Here is a 16,285-nt window from a genome sequence, read left to right as displayed (position 1 = left end):
ACGGAGCATTGCGACTAGAAATATTCACGGGATTGGAGACGGAGCAATGGGACTGGGAATATTCATGGGTTTGGAGACGGAGCAATCAGACTGGGAATATTCACGGCATTTGAGACGGATCAATCAGACTGGGAATATTCACGGGATTTGAGACGGATCAATCAGACTGGGAATATTCACGGGGTTGGAGACGGAGCAATCAGACTGGGAATATTCACGGGATTTGAGACGGATCAATCGGACTGGGAATATTCATGGGATTGGAGACGGAGCAATCGGACTGGGAATATTCACGGGATTTGAGACGGATCAATGAGACTAGAAATATTCACGGGATTGGAGACGGAGCAATGAGACTGGGAATATTCATGGTTTGGAGACGGAGCAATGAGACTGGGAATATTCATTGGATTGGAGATGGAGCAATGGGACTGGGAATATTCAAGGGATTGGAGACGGAGCAATCAGACTGGGAATATTCACGGGATTGGAGACGGATCAATCAGACTGGGAATATTCACGGGATTTGAGACGGATCAATCAGACTGGGAATATTCATGGAATTGGAGACGGAGCAATGAGACTAGGAATATTCATGGGATTGGAGACGGACCAATCGGACTGGGAATATTCATGGGATTGGAGACGGAGCAATCAGACTTGGAATATTCATGGAATTGGAGATGGAGCAATCAGACTGGGAATATTCATGGGATTGGAGGCGGAGCAATGAGACTGGGAATATTCATGGGATTGGAGGCGGAGCAATGAGACTGGGAATATTCATGGGATTGGAGACGGATTAATCAAACAAGAAACAGGTGGGAAATGTGGGATTTTATTGTAAAGCAGAACTTTCTGTCTAAAGAAAGGAACCAGCAGGACGACTTCAGCCTTCGTCTCGTTAACAACACAGGAAGTGATTGTGATCCGTGAACAGACAGGAAGCACTGGGGGAGGGGCGGAGTCCAGGAGGAACAAAGACACGCCCGTTTACTCCGACACCTCCGGACTCGTTAGTGTCCAAGTCCCGCCGCAGGTTCCAGGAGGACTGGAAGCAAAGGAAGGATTTCTGAGGACGGACAGCAGAGACGACTCTAGAGGCCGTCAGATGTCTCTCGTCTCAGATCACATGACACCAGGAGGACCAATAGGACAAAGGGAAAGCACAAACAACCCAGCAGCCGAAGAGTTAAAGTGTAATGATGGAGGACGTTCTAAGGACGTCGGATGAAGACAGTCTTAAAGATCCTGTTTGACGTCTCCAGAGAAGAGAGACGAGAACAATCCCCGAAATATTTAAATGACACCGTTTAGACTCTAATCAATAAGTATCGATCACTGGATCCTCGTCGCTGATGTCTTTGATCGGATCGTGTTCTGGTGAAGACCCGGTGGACTCCAGTTCAAACAGGATGATGTGGGGACACCGCTCCTTGTCCCAGAACCCTGCGGAGACAGAACCAACAGAACTGAGCAGAAACGCCACGAAGCCACACCCGAACCCGATCAGTCCACCTTAAATGTCCAGGTGGACTCATTGTCTTTGTCCAACAACCTCAGATCCCTTCAGGTGAAACAGCTCCACCTTTTGTTGTGGAAAAGACACCAAAGGACAAAGACTATCTTGTCTCACAAGTCTGACAGAGAATAATCTCCCCGTGTCAGAAGGTTCTTCTACACATAGTTTCACACACGAAGACACTCACTGCGTTCATTCTGTCCTTGTCCCAACGCCCGCCGGCTGGATAACGACCTCTGGCTGGATGTCCACCTCTGGCTGCAGTCTCTTCGTGAGCTCAGCGCTGTCCTCAGAAGGTGGACGAGGTTTACCTGGATAACAAAGACGCATCAGTCCACCGCTCACGGTTGCAGGTGACGTGAACGGATGCGAGTGGACTCTGAAGCTGAAACCACCTCCTGTTTGCTTCATCAGGTCAAAGTGTCCAATCAAAGCCAGGAGACAGAGACTGGTTCTGTCTGGGTCGCTCACCTGTCCTCTGTCTGTACAGCTTGAATCCAACGGCAGCCGTGAGGACGAGAAGAACCGCTGCAGTGATGACGATGATGATGATGGCGTTCACGTTAGTGGGTTCCTCTGGAGAGCAGAAAACAACAAGTCAGAGAACAACGTCCATGTCCCAACAGAACCGTCCTGCAGACGGACACCACCTGGTTGGTGGTCCTGCCGTCCTCTTTAGGTGGTTTCATGTCCACCTGTCCACAGGAGGACGGTCTGTGCTGCTTTCTGTCCTGATGTTGGTTCCAGTCTCAGGGAGACTTGTCCAATGTTCTAATGTTCTAGTGTGTTCTAATGTTCTGACAGAGGTTTGACTTTAAAACTAGAAACTTCTGAAAAATGAAATGGATCCAAAAGACTTTTTCTCCAACTCCAGACTGAAACCTCCGAAGCGCTGGAACGCTGCGTCCCTCTGCTGAGGCTGGACAGTCCCACAGCTCTGTGGACCTGTCCTCATGGAGAAACACAAGGTTCTGATAACATCCTGGTCCACATCAGGAATATGGGGAACGTTTTACATCCCAGCTTCTGGAGAAACGAAGGAACGTGGTGAAGAACGCTGATTCCATAAAGGAGCGTTAGAATCAACGTGTCTTCCCACGGTACTGAAGGACTTCATGTTGGACCCGTGTCCCACCCTCCTAGCTTCACGTCAACATTCACTGGGTTCTGGATCATCCTGCTAACAAGCAGATCCAGGTCCAACAGAACCTCCTCCGTGGTTCTGGATCATCCTGCTAACAAGCAGATCCAGGTCCGATCAGAACCTCCTCCGCAGTTCTGGATCGTCCTGCTAACAGATCCAGGTCCAATCAGAACCTCCTCCGCTGAGGACATGAACTGACTTTACTGACATCGTCCTGCATGAATGAAAGCCCAGTGGACATCGGACCGCCACCACACACAGAACTATCACTGATTCAAAGGCTCCCGTCTTCTGTGCAGGTACCGGGTTAGGGTTCTGGTACCGTTGTCTGGGTCCCAGGTGGTTTATTGATTATCTGAACTCTAAAGTTACACAGAAAACAGCAAACGACAATAAAAGAAACAAAACTTCTGTCCAACTCTTCAAACCCATGATCTGGACCATCAGAGAGACAGAAATGTGTCCCCACCTTCACCCCCTGATCCCAGTCTCACCCCAGTTGGTCCAGATCTTTCCCTTGTCCAGTCTGGTGACCAAGTCGTCCTTCACACCGAAGAGCTGGAACACACAGTCGTACCTCCTCCAGTCTTCAGCCGCCGCCGATGAAAGGTCCAGGTCCACACTCATCTGGAAGGTTCCGTCATGGTTGGGGAGGATCTCTCCGTGCTCCACCTCCTCATGAAGCTCCTCCCCATCCTTCCTCCAGAAGAGAGCGGCTCTGTCTGGGTAGAAACCTGTAGCGAAGCAGCTGACGGGAGAGGAAGGAGTCTTCTGGAGGAGAAACACTGAGGGGAGCTCTGGAGGGGGAGACAAAGACACGTTAGAGAGGGGAGCTCTGGAGGAGAAGACAAAGACACGTTATAGAGGGGAGCTCTGGAGGAGGAGACAAAGACACGTTATAGAGGGGAGCTCTGGAGGAGGAGACAAAGACACGTTAAAGAGGGGAGATCTGGAGGAGGAGACAAAGACACGTTAGAGAGGGGAGCTCTGGAGGAGGAGACAAAGACACGTTAGAGAGGGGAGCTCTGGAGGAGGAGACAAAGACACGTTAGAGAGGGGAGCTCTGGAGGAGGAGACAGACACGTCATCAGGAGTCACTGTTGTCGCCAGAGACACTGAAACAACACTGTGTCCCGGAGGCGACAAAAGAAGGGAGGAGCAAAGGAGAAGAAGACTGAAGGAGAGAGAAGGAGGACAGAGAGGTAAAGGACAGAGTGTGTCTCTGTGTGGGTCAGAAACAGCAGAGGAACATGAAGGTTGTTGGTTTGAAACTCCACCAGGTGATGTGCTTCTACCTGTTCTCAGCAGAGAGCTCCTCCCATACTCCAGATACTTCCTCCCCCACTCAGGACACTCCTGGGTGAAGTAATACTTGTCGTATTCCATCTTAGCTCTATCATGATCCCATCTGTGTTTGGTGATGACAGCCTGAGGACTGGGAGCGATCCATGTCTCCGTCTTCAGGTCCAGGACGATGAAGTCTTCTCCATTATAACCATACTGCGCAAAACCAGTGACCTCTCCAGTCTCATCGTCCCACTCACAGCCGTACATCAGCTGGTAAATGTGGACACCTGAGAGAGAGACAGACTCCAGTCATCGACCTGGTCCTCACTGGACCCAGCAGAACCAGCAGAACCAGTCTGTGTCCCGGAGCTTTAGAAACCCAGCAGTGATGCAAAAGGGTTCCTGCAGAGGTGTGTGTGTGTGTGTGTGTGTGTGTGTGTGTGTTTACTTCCTACAGCATGAACACAACATTTAATAAACACAAACAAACCTTCTGATTGGTTGAAGCGCTTCCTTAAAGCTTCCATGAAGAATTTGGACCATTCTTGGTTCCCCACACCGATCCTCGTCTCTTCGGTCCAGTACTCTGGATCCTCTGCTGTGACTTTGTCCATCCAGTCCTGTTTGGGTTCTGCTCTCTTGGTCTTACTGTCATAGTGATACATCTGGACGTCATCGATCAAACCAACACACACAAACTCCGGGAAGTTTGAGACTCCAGAAGACGCCGTCTCGAAATACTTCAAAGAGTGAGTCTCTGAAAGAAAAAACAGAATCACGATCTGAAGGTTGAACCTGTTTCCACCTGATGACATCACTTCCTGCTCTCCACTCACACCTGAACCTGTGACCGATGACAACTTCTGGTTCTGATCACAGGTTTGAACTCTGAGGCTCCTGCAGCTGAAACCCAGCAGAACTTCTTCTTCTATGGTTTCACAAAGTCCCGCTGGTCATTTTCCACCATCAGCTGATAACTGGCATCATTTTCAAGGCCAGATGTCGGAGAGTTTGTGAATTAAAAAGGTTTTTTGACCCTAAAGATTTGGGTTTCAGCACCACAACAAATAAAGGTGTGACCCGGTCCCGAAACACCGTCAGGTCCTGATGGGCAGAACCTGCAGAACCCAAAGCCTGTTTCACTCACAACAGATTTTGTGATGAATATTTCTCATTAATATTGATACATTTAATATTTGAAGGACACGGTTCTATATAAGAAAGAACGCCAGTCTAACACCAGTTATAACACCAGTCAGCAGTTATTACAGCAGTTACAATACCAGTTATAACAGCAGTTATAACAGCAGTTATAATATCCGTTACAGTCTGGATTCAGAGCGGATTCTGATCCTCTGACGTTCCAACATTCCCTCCATCATCAGCTGACGTCTCTTCCTTCTCGTCCTGGTTCTAACAGTTGGTTCTGTTCAGGTATCAACAGGAAGGTTCTCTGATTTGTTCTCTTTGAGTTCTGACACTTCCATTGTTGTTCTCCTCAGAACCTCCGCCGTCGTCTGAAGACGTGGACGTCCTGTTTCTGTGTCACGTCCAGAATGCTGAACAAATCCGTCCCCTGCTCATAGTTCGGTGTGGAAACCGTGCGGTCCAGTCCATGCTGGGTTCTGAGGCTGACATGGGTCAGAACCCATCCAAACGGATCAGGACATTTGTCAGCTGGAGAATAAAGCTGTCCACTCTCTGGTGGACAAACTCTATCGTGAAGACGCAGCTTGGAAACCATCTCTAAACCGGTTTGTTGTTGGACCTCAGCAGAACCACCGACCGACACCAGCACACCTCCGTCATCAGGTCTGATGTCCGTCTGAGCCGGAGGTTCTGAACCCATCAAATTAAAGAGGACAAAGAAGGAAGAACTACCTTTGTCCTCCTGTCCCAGTTTGACCTGAAGTAAGTGGACTTTACAGGAAGAACTTTAAGATGACGGGTCGGTACCGTTTGGACATTTCTAGACTCCTAACATTTCAGGAAGTCCAACAACAGAACCGTCAACCCAGACAGCAGGATAGAAACTCACCTCCCACCGCCCCAGGTACACCTGTACCCAGAACCAGAACCAGAACCAGAACCGAGGTCTTCATCGTGAACTGTCCCATCTGCAGCTCAAACAACAGAACAGCCACAAGATTCTTTAAAGCTTCCAGTCCGACCATCAAGGGTGAAGTGAGGACAAAACCCGAGAGGAGCGGACTTCCCCGTCCGTCTGAGCCAATCAGAATTTAGTCTGAGCGATGACGTCGCTTGTTACTCGGCAGAACTGTCACAGGTTGTGAATCAAAAGCGAAAGTAGAATGGATCTTATTTTAAGCTGCGTCAGAGTCTTTGTTTGAGCGTCTCAGCAGGTTCTGAGTTCTGGACGCTGAAAACTTCTGGACCGACAGAAACGTGAGCCGCTGTTGATGTTTGATCCGGATGCTGCTCCGCTTTCTGCTCCACTTTCACTGCGCTCATGTTCCTGGTAGAGTCAATGCGGAGGGGATAGGCATAGGCGAACTAGGCGGTTGCCTAGGGCGCCACCAGCTGGAGGGGGCGCCACTCCAAGCCTCGAAATAAAATTATATATAAAAAAAAAAAAATGAAAATAAACTAATAATAGTTATAATTTATTGCCCCAACGGGCGCCCTTTTCTCATGCTCTGCCTAGAAAATAAAAAACAAACAAATACAGAAAAAATTAAAAACAACACCCCCCCTCGTTGTTTGTCATTCTTGGTATGACCTGAAACACAATGCCTTGACCGTCCAAGGAAAGGGGGGGGGCGATTTATCAGTGCGCACCTCAACTAGACCGTGACAGTTGCTGCTGCTGCATACCTGTCAACCAGTACGTTTTTGCCGTACAAAGAACGGTTTTTATGCATTCTGAGACGTGTACGGCGTAGAAGAACATCTGTACGGGAAAACGCAAATTTGTAGCGTCCGTCAGACGCTGAAACAAGGACGAGATGGGTCTCAGAACAAGCTTTTATTAATCGGTAACCCCGCCGCTAACAGAACAGATATCCTCTCCCGTCTCTCTCACCCCCTCCACGCTCACACACACCCCGCCCCTCCTCCCTGGATGCCTTCACTGACTCTCTGCAGAGTAGGAATTACGAACACGAACACGAACTGTTACAGTCCCATCCGGTCTGCACCGAATATCAAGAAACGTGAAAAACATGTTTCCCAATCACAAGCCAGCAAAGGTTTGTATTTTCTGTCCCTGTTTGAAATTTAAATTACAAGCATCATTGATCGATACTTAAGTTTGGTTTACAAAAATAAAAATGCTAACGATTTCCCCCCCCGAAATATCTGTTTCTTATTTAAAAATTTAAATTACAAGCATTATTAATGGATATTTTAGTTTAGTTAAAATATCAAAATTAAACTGTATCCTAATTAATAATGTCCAACTATGTACATAAACGCATTTGAAAAAAAATATATGGTGTAAGGTTATTTTGTATTTTGTAAGGAAGAAATCAACGGTTTGTAAGGCCATGGAGCCTTGGAGGTTGACAGGTATGCTGCAGAGAGGAGCTTCTCCAAACTAAAGCTTATAAAAACTGACCTGAGATCCACGATGTCACAAGAGCATCTCAATGGACTTGCTTTAATAAGCATAAATCCAGTGGCGTGCATTTTACACCTAGGCCTTCAGTGAAGTCCTGCTTAGTCCGACTTGAATAAATACCCCTCATAATACCATCATTTATGACACCACTGCTTTAGAAATAATGTACAAACACACACTTACGCACTACTGGGTGCTGCATCACCTCAATCGTGTACAACACAGGATATTTTTTCCGGAGCATTTAAAAATCAATAAACTGCATCAGCAATTAAAACTTACCACTATACATGGTACTATCAAAGTTATAAATAAAAGGGAATTTTTCCAAAGCGTTTTAAAGTCCACCATGAAGCTTTAAATTGCGAACTTGCAGTTTAATATAAGAAAGACTGCAATACAACGTGTTGTACTTCCACTACAATCACACAGCTGCACCGGCGCACCACATTATTTACATACATTGCATTTACGGTATATCTGTGATTTTATTTCGTTATCATGTTAAATAAATAAAATGTTGGTACTCACCAAAACGGCTGTCCCGTTTGAAAACAAAATCCATTCTCCTTTCTTAAAGTTCCTAAATCCGGTGTTGCTCCAAACATTAAATCGATCCCTTGCAAACAAAGGGCATTCCCAGCAGAACAATTTGCAGCAACTCTCGGAAGCCGTAACCCAAAAGTTTGAAGCCTGGAAGCGGCGTACCAATCCTTTCCCCACCCGGGACAGGTTAGCTAGCTCCGGAGCTAGCTTGAAGCTAGCTCTCGTGAGCCGAAGCTAGTAGCTTCTCTGTAAAGGTCCGTCTTGAAAATGGCCTTTCAAGAATATCCACAACCAAATCCACACTTTCCCCTCCTTCGGCCATTGTGGGTTAAAAGCGCAGGAATAATTGCGGTTTTATCTTCGGTCTGTCGCGCTGTACCGGTGCCAGCTGATTGGCTGATGACGCAATATGCCTAGCGCTGCCGTCTCACACGGAGTATCCAATCACAGGCAGGAAGGCCTTACTTTCACCAACTCGTGATCTGATTGGCTATCGCAACTGTCTATCAACTCTAAGAGCCAATCACAGGACACGTTATTGAGTTGTGACGTGAGACAAGCAGGAAGGACTTGTTTCACCAACTCGTGATCTGATTGGCTATCGCAACTGTCTATCAACTCAACTCTACGAGCCCGTTCACTCACACAACACAGACGGCAAGCAGCGCTGATTCTGAAGGTCTCGGACGGATAGTACTTGCCACTGGTACTATGAAATCCGCCTGGCAACACAAGCTAGCTGAATTCTGATTGGATAAAAACTCTCACCTAAAAATACATCACTGTAATATAATATAACATGAATGTGAAGAATATATATATATATATACATAAAATTAAATTGATTTTATCATAAATATGATCATGTATTCTTGATTTCTGGTTATGTTAGGCAAGCAGAGAAGGCCTTGCATGCCCTGACCGCCCGCCACTGCATAAATCATGAGCTTTCAAGACAGGTATCATTTGATGATACCATCGATGCCTTTGCCGCAAGGAAGTCCAGACGTGTAAAATTTTAAATGTAAGCTATCATGGCAAAATTATTTGCTATGTATCTGTTTTGCATTGTTTGTGTGGAAGCTGTCACGACTTTTAATTTCCTCTTAATCTGAACAGTAACCCTGTTTTATTTCTGTTTATTTATTTTATTTTATTATTTGTATTGTATAGCGTGTGCTTGTTGTTTTGAAGAATAATTAAACTTTTAAGGTCCGTCATATGGCTGTTGTTATTAATGTTTTATATATATAATGTTTGCTGTGTATGGGGGGGGGGGCGCAAAATCATAATCTCGCCTAAGGCACCAAAATGGCTAGGGCCGGCTCTGCAATGCGGAATAATAAAAGTCCCACCTTGAGTTCTTCAGCTGAGACAACAGAACCCATGATCCGAACAGGGTCCATCTTTACCTGACAGGTTCTGCTGTTGGTGACGTCGAGGCTCGACCTGCTGGTCGTTACCTGAGCTCATCATTTAGCTTCAGTAAGGAAGTAAATGTTATTTATATATTATATATTATTCATAGATCACCTTCACAGACAACAAGCCACAAAGTGGCTGGCCTAACTCTGAAGTTTAACCTAGATAGAAGGCCAAAAAAAAACACCCTTTGAGTTCTGACACTTCCATTGTTGTTCTCCTCAGAACCTCCGCCGTCGTCTGAAGACGTGGACGTCCTGTTTCTGTGTCACGTCCAGAATGCTGAACAAATCCGTCCCCTGCTCATAGTTCGGTGTGGAAACCGTGCGGTCCAGTCCATGCTGGGTTCTGAGGCTGACACGGGTCAGAACCCATCCAAACGGATCAGGACATTTGTCAGCTGGAGAATAAAGCTGTCCACTCTCTGGTGGACAAACTCTATCGTGAAGACGCAGCTTGGAAACCATCTCTAAACCGGTTTGTTGTTGGACCTCAGCAGAACCACCGACCGACACCAGCACACCTCCGTCATCAGGTCTGATGTCCGTCTGAGCCGGAGGTTCTGAACCCATCAAATTAAAGAGGACAAAGAAGGAAGAACTACCTTTGTCCTCCTGTCCCAGTTTGACCTGAAGTAAATGGACTTTACAGGAAGAACTTTAAGATGACGGGTCGGTACCGTTTGGACATTTCTAGACTCCTAACATTTCAGGAAGTCCAACAACAGAACCGTCAACCCAGACAGCAGGATAGAAACTCACCTCCCACCGCCCCAGGTACACCTGTACCCAGAACCAGAACCAGAACCAGAACCGAGGTCTTCATCGTGAACTGTCCCATCTGCAGCTCAAACAACAGAACAGCCACAAGATTCTTTAAAGCTTCCAGTCCGACCATCAAGGGTGAAGTGAGGACAAAACACGAGAGGAGCGGACTTCCCCGTCCGTCTGAGCCAATCAGAATTTAGTCTGAGCGATGACGTCGCTTGTTACTCGGCAGAACTGTCACAGGTTGTGAATCAAAAGCGAAAGTAGAATGGATCTTATTTTAAGCTGCGTCAGAGTCTTTGTTTGAGCGTCTCAGCAGGTTCTGAGTTCTGGACGCTGAAAACTTCTGGACCGACAGAAACGTGAGCCGCTGTTGATGTTTGATCCGGACGCTGCTCCGCTTTCTGCTCCACTTTCACTGCGCTCATGTTCCTGGTAGAGTCAATGCGGAATAATAAAAGTCCCACCTTGAGTTCTTCAGCTGAGGCAACAGAACCCATGATCCGAACAGGGTCCATCTTTACCTGACAGGTTCTGCTGTTGGTGACGTCGAGGCTCGACCTGCTGGTCGTTACCTGAGCTCATCATTTAGCTTCAGTAAGGAAGTAAATGTTATTTATATATTATATATTATTCATAGATCACCTTCACAGACAACAAGCCACAAAGTGGCTGGCCTAACTCTGAAGTTTAACCTAGATAGAAGGCCAAAAAAAAACACCCTGTGGAGACTGAATACTGGACTATTGAATAATAATGCGTTCAAAGCCGAAATGGCAGAGGAACTGAAGACCTATTTGGAATTCAACGATAATGGAACAGTTAATCCTGCAATTCTGTGGGATGCTGCTAAAGCATATCTTAGGGGGAAAATCATAGCCAAATGTGTGAGGCTGAAGAGGCTAAGAGACAAGAAATTAGCAGACTTGCAGGCGCAACTAAAAAATCTGGAACAACTGCATAGTATCAATAAGGATCCTTCGACACTGGAGCAAATGAGGCCAATTAAACAGGACATTGATAAGATCCTTGGTGAGGAAATTGAAAAAAAAGCTAAGATTTATGAAACAGCGACATTATGAGGCGGGATCTAAAGCATCTAGATTACTTGCATGGAAACTTAGGAAGCAGCAAAATGAAAATTTAATCCACAAAATCAAGGATCCTATAACAAACAAGTCATATGATAAACTGGAGGGAATCCATAAGGCATTTGAAAAATATTATCAATCTCTATACACACAACCAGATAAGCCAGATGACTCTTCAATTCAGCAATTTTTAGCTTTATTAGATTTACCCTCTATAGGAAATGATCAAAACAATACATTGGTTCGTGAAATAACAATAGAGGAGATTGATGGTGGAATTTTGGGTCTCAGTGCCAATAAATCACCAGGCTGTGATGGGTTCCCTCCAGAATGGTACAAAGGCATGAGAGAAATGTTACTTCCTCTGCTGAAAGCCTCCTTCAACCACACCCTGAACTGTTGACTCCGCCCACCATCATGGAGTGAAGCATTTATATCAGTAATACCAAAGGAGGGGAAGGATAAAATGGACTGTAAAGCATATAGACCAATTAGTTTGCTGAATGTAGACTATAAATTATACGCAGCTATTTTAGCCAACAGACTGAACACAATAATGGTCGTTAATCGATGAGGACCAGACAGGCTTCATGAGTAACAGGCAAACACGACAATATACGGCGAAAGTCAAGCGCAGTCCTTCTCAGCCTTGATGCGGAGAAGGCTTTCAATTCAGTGGGATGGGACTTCTTATTTCAAGTTATGAAAAGATTTTTATTTTGTGATTTGTTCATAGGAACACTCTACTCCTCACCAACAGCAAGGATAAAGATCAATGGCTGTCTCTCAAACCGTATAAAGCTACAGCGAGGATGTAGACAGGGCTGCGCTTTAATTTTTTTATCGAGCCACTGGCACAGAAAATAAGAGAGGACCCTGCTCTGCGGGGCATAACCACAGGGAATGTCAGAAACAAAATGTTTCTGTACGCAGATGACGTTATGGTAACACTTCAAAACCCTGAATCCAGCATTCCATTATTAATGAACACTCTGGAGATGTACGGGAAATACTCGGGCTACAGACTTAATGTCCAGAAACACAACTGTTACCTTTTTATTTTGTCCCTTCAAGACAACTAAGAGGCAGATATAAATTAAATTGGTCACAACAGCAAATTAAATACCTAGGGGTGTTCCTAACAAAGGATCTCTCACAGATGTTTGATGTTAATTATAAACATATTAACATGGAAGTTTATGATGATCTGGGCAGGTGGGGCTTGCTCCCTCTGGACCTGGGCTCCAGAATTCGGACTGTTAAAATGAATGTTCTCCCTAGACTGTTATATTTATTCACAGCTCTGCCAATTGAGATCCCAGTTAAGCAATTTAGGGAGTGGGACAGACACATTTCAAGATTTGTTTGGAATGACAAAAAGCCAAGAGTGAGATATTCGACACTGCAGCAGCCGGTGGAGGGGGGGGGGGGGGGGGGGGGGGCATGAGTCTACCTTGTCTAAAGGATTACTATCTGTCAGCTCAACTGAGGCCCCTGGTGTGTTGGTGCAACCCAGCCTACGAGGCCAGATGGAAGGACATGGAACTGTCTTTAACAAACCTACCAGTTCAGTCTGGATTGGGCTGCCCAAGCAAATCCATTGAAGTACAACAATTTGGGAATCGATGTGTTAATTTCTCTTTGAAAATATGGTCAGGGGTGGTGAAAAGATTTAAGCTCCACAGAGAGATTGGACTTCTGAGCTGGCCGGCGTTTCATCCACACTTCCTCCCAGCAGTAATGGACCACAGGTTCAAACAATGGACCGAGCAAGGCATCACTGCCTTCTGTTCGATCGTAAAGGAAGGAAGGCTAATGAGTTTTAATGATCTATGCCGGACTTATGAGATGGAGAAAGAGGATTTTTACAGATATTTACAGATCCGCCACTTTTTCCATAATGAAATACGAGCTTCTGTCAGTATAGAACCATCAAAGGTAACACAATTATTCATCGATGCTTATAGTTCAAAGGGTACTAGAGGCATTGTTGGTCAGTTGTATAAAGGATTTAATCTCATGAATAATAATACAACGACATATATAAAACAGCGATGGGAAAAAGAAGCCAACATTATTATATCTGATGAAATGTGGCTTCAAATATGGCATACTCAAACTTCATCCACAAATTCCTTTTTTTGGAGAGATTTTTGTTGGAAGAATATTATTCGTTTTTTTATTACCCCTCACCAGAAAACAAAATCGAGCGGGTTGCAGTATTCCTGTTGGAGGGAGTGTGGAGCAGACACTGCCGATTTTGTACATGTATTTTGGTCCTGCCCACTCCTCCAGCCCTTCTGGAGAAGTGTGGAACATTTAATCTTTGAAACTTTTGGAATATTATTTAAATCCTCCTTTATTTTTCTATACCTCGGGAAATTACCAGACGGGCTCAGAAAGACAGATGAGTATCTTCTGAAGATTTTTATGGCCGCAAGTAAGAAAGCAATAACTAAATGCTGGCTCCAGAAAAACCCTCCTACTATCAAATTATTTCAAAATATTATTAACTCTGTTTGTAATATGGAGAAAATGACCTTCGCTCTCCGCCTACAGAAGGAGACGGGGGATAAACTTTGGGAAAAATGGGACTGCTATATCTTTAAGACCCGCGTTGAATGACTGTTTTGAATTGTACCTGATATGTTTCCTATCATTTTTATATATTGTGTATCATATTATTGTAGCGACCTTGCCCTCACCTGTTCTATGGTTTTTTGTTGTTGTTGTTGTTGTTGTTGTTGTTACTGTTGTTGTGTATATGTAATAAAAAATGTCAAAGTCTAAAAAAATAAACAAGCCACAAAGTGCTTCACATGGAGAAGACAGCCTCCACGTGGCCTCCGCTGTACCAAGTCTTGAGAAGATGAGTGTGTGGATTACTTTCTCCAGGTCTGACCGTTGTAGCATGTGCTTTACTTTTGTAATCAATAGTTGGTGAAAGAAGCACGATCGATCAGTAGAATTGATGTGTGAGGTGAAGTCCAGATTGTGATCAAATATAACTCCCAGGTTTTTTGCAGTGGGTTTGAGGTTGTGTGATAGTGGACCAAGTACTGAAGGACAGAAGGGATCAGGGGGGTTAAATAGAATGATTTCTGATTTGGAGTTATTTAATTGAAGGTTAAAAACAGCAGCTAGGCTTGCTGGGTCACCAGGTCTCAGGGGAAGGTATATCTGCGTGTCGTCTGCATAACAATGAAAGGAGACGTTATGCCGCCGGATGATCTGGCCCAGCGGAAGCATGTAAATTGAAAATAAAATTGGGCCTAAAATCGAACCTTGCGGTACACCACAGCTAATGAGTGCTTTAGAGGAAACAAAGTTATCTATGGTGACTGCAAAAGTTCTTTTAAAATGATACGATTCAAACCAGCTTAGTGCCTTGTCCGTGATCCCAAACCATGTATTTAAACGATTAATTAAAATCACATGGTCCACTGTATCAAAAGCTGTGCTTAAATCTAAAAGAATTAAGACGGCACTGTCCCACGTCAACAGCTAAAAGAAGGTCATTTGATACTTTGAGAAGTGCCCTTTCTGTACTGTGCCGTGCTCTAAAACCAGACTGAAACTCCTCAAATATATTATTATGACACATAAAATCTAAAAGCTGCGTTAAAACCACTTTCTAAAATTTTAGATAAGAAAGAAAGCTTTGATATAGGCCTAAAATTGCTTAAAACATTATTGTACTACTACTACTGTACTTTCGGCTTGTCCTGTGAGGGGTTGCCACAATTAGTATTTCAGAAAATATAGTGTGCTGCATTTCTTGTGAGGTATTAAATACAGTATTTTGTCGTCTTAATATTCTCTGCGTGCCAACGTAAAGGCCCTCACGTAACCAGCCATCTTAGGTTACCGACTCCTGCACTACAGTATTGAGTTGAACTTTTGCTATTGCTATCAAGTCATGTGAATTCAGTCATTTTCAGGATTTTTCTGGAAAGATAAATTCACATTTGAATCCTTGTACAGATTGTAAAGCTCTCAGAGGCACATTGTCATTTGTGAATTTCAGCGATACAAACAAAATCTGACTTGATACCATTTTGGACACTTCTCAACATCTTGTGCTGAAATGCAGAGATACAGCAAGAACAACATGTGCAGTGGCTTGCAGAAGTATTTGTATTTATACCCTCTGAACCTTTTCACATTTTGTCACGTTACAACCACAACCAAATATATATATATGTTGTTGGAATTTTCTGTGAAAGACCAACACAAAGCCGCGCACAATTGTGAAGTATAAAGAAAAGTGTACATGATTTTAAATTGAAACGCATTTATTTTTACAAATAAAAACTGAAAAGTGTAGTGGGCAAAAGTATTCAGTCCCCCTTTCTCTCCATGCAAACAATTGCACCCAAAAAGATGCAGAAAAGTTAGTCCATGCTTTCGTAACTTCCAGGCTGGATTACCACTGTACTTTCGGCCAAGGAACACACCTGACCATTCAAGAATAAAGTTTTAGGGGTGTGTCAAGGAGGTGAAGTTATAACTTCTTGGCCTAAATGCAAAACAATATGTGTGGATGAACGCCAACATTCTGAACACACCTCGCCTACTGTCAAACATCAAGGTGGCAGCGTCATGCTCTCGGAGTCTTTCACTTCAGCAGGGACAGGACAGATCAGGTCCAGGTTGAAGGGAAGAGGGACTGAGCCAAATATAGGACAGTCTTCTTTCTAGTTCAGAATTGTTCGTCACTTTGTGTTGCTCATTTACATAACAGTCTAATAAAATATAGTTATGTTTGTGGTTGTGACAAAATGTGGAAAAGTTCTGAATACTTTTGCGAAGCCATTGTACATATGGATATTCCATTTGAAGTTATACAGTTTGTGAGTCGGAAAACACACAGTTTACATCGGTATTCTGGATACGACAGGCACATGTCCAGCTTGTGTCACGGTC

General features: G+C 44.6%; 1 protein-coding gene across 1 annotated transcript; it reads right to left on the bottom strand.

Annotated features, from left to right (window-relative positions):
* Positions 1–699: 699 nt before the first annotated feature.
* LOC137913697 (major histocompatibility complex class I-related gene protein-like) lies at positions 700–6,087 on the bottom strand. The gene is made up of 7 exons (XM_068757332.1): positions 5,992–6,087; positions 4,444–4,710; positions 3,962–4,240; positions 3,161–3,463; positions 1,994–2,098; positions 1,710–1,833; positions 700–1,449 (listed from the first exon to the last, which is right to left on the bottom strand). The coding sequence occupies exons 1-6, from the start codon at positions 6,068–6,070 to the stop codon at positions 1,715–1,717; spliced, it is 1,152 nt and encodes a 383-aa protein (XP_068613433.1). The 5' UTR covers positions 6,071–6,087; the 3' UTR covers positions 700–1,449; positions 1,710–1,714.
* Between the last annotated feature and the right edge of the window lie 10,198 nt (positions 6,088–16,285).

The sequence above is a fragment of the Brachionichthys hirsutus genome, unplaced genomic scaffold (assembly GCF_040956055.1).
Source record: "Brachionichthys hirsutus isolate HB-005 unplaced genomic scaffold, CSIRO-AGI_Bhir_v1 contig_747, whole genome shotgun sequence".
Lineage (NCBI taxonomy): Eukaryota > Metazoa > Chordata > Actinopteri > Lophiiformes > Brachionichthyidae > Brachionichthys > Brachionichthys hirsutus.
The sequence above is the reverse complement of the archived record's forward strand: the minus strand, read 5'-3'. Positions and strand labels throughout refer to the sequence as shown.

Excerpts from the sequence above, each read along its gene's own strand:
- LOC137913697 (XM_068757332.1), bottom strand. The coding sequence starts at position 6,070 with ATGGGACAGTTCACGATGAAGACCTCGGTTCTGGTTCTGGTTCTGGTT. Across the intron at positions 3,464-3,961 it reads GAGCTCTCTGCTGAGAACAG|AGCTCCCCTCAGTGTTTCTC; the intron begins GTAGAAGCACAT and ends CTCCCCCTCCAG. Across the intron at positions 2,099-3,160 it reads AAAGATCTGGACCAACTGGG|AGGAACCCACTAACGTGAAC; the intron begins GTGAGACTGGGA and ends TCTGCTCTCCAG.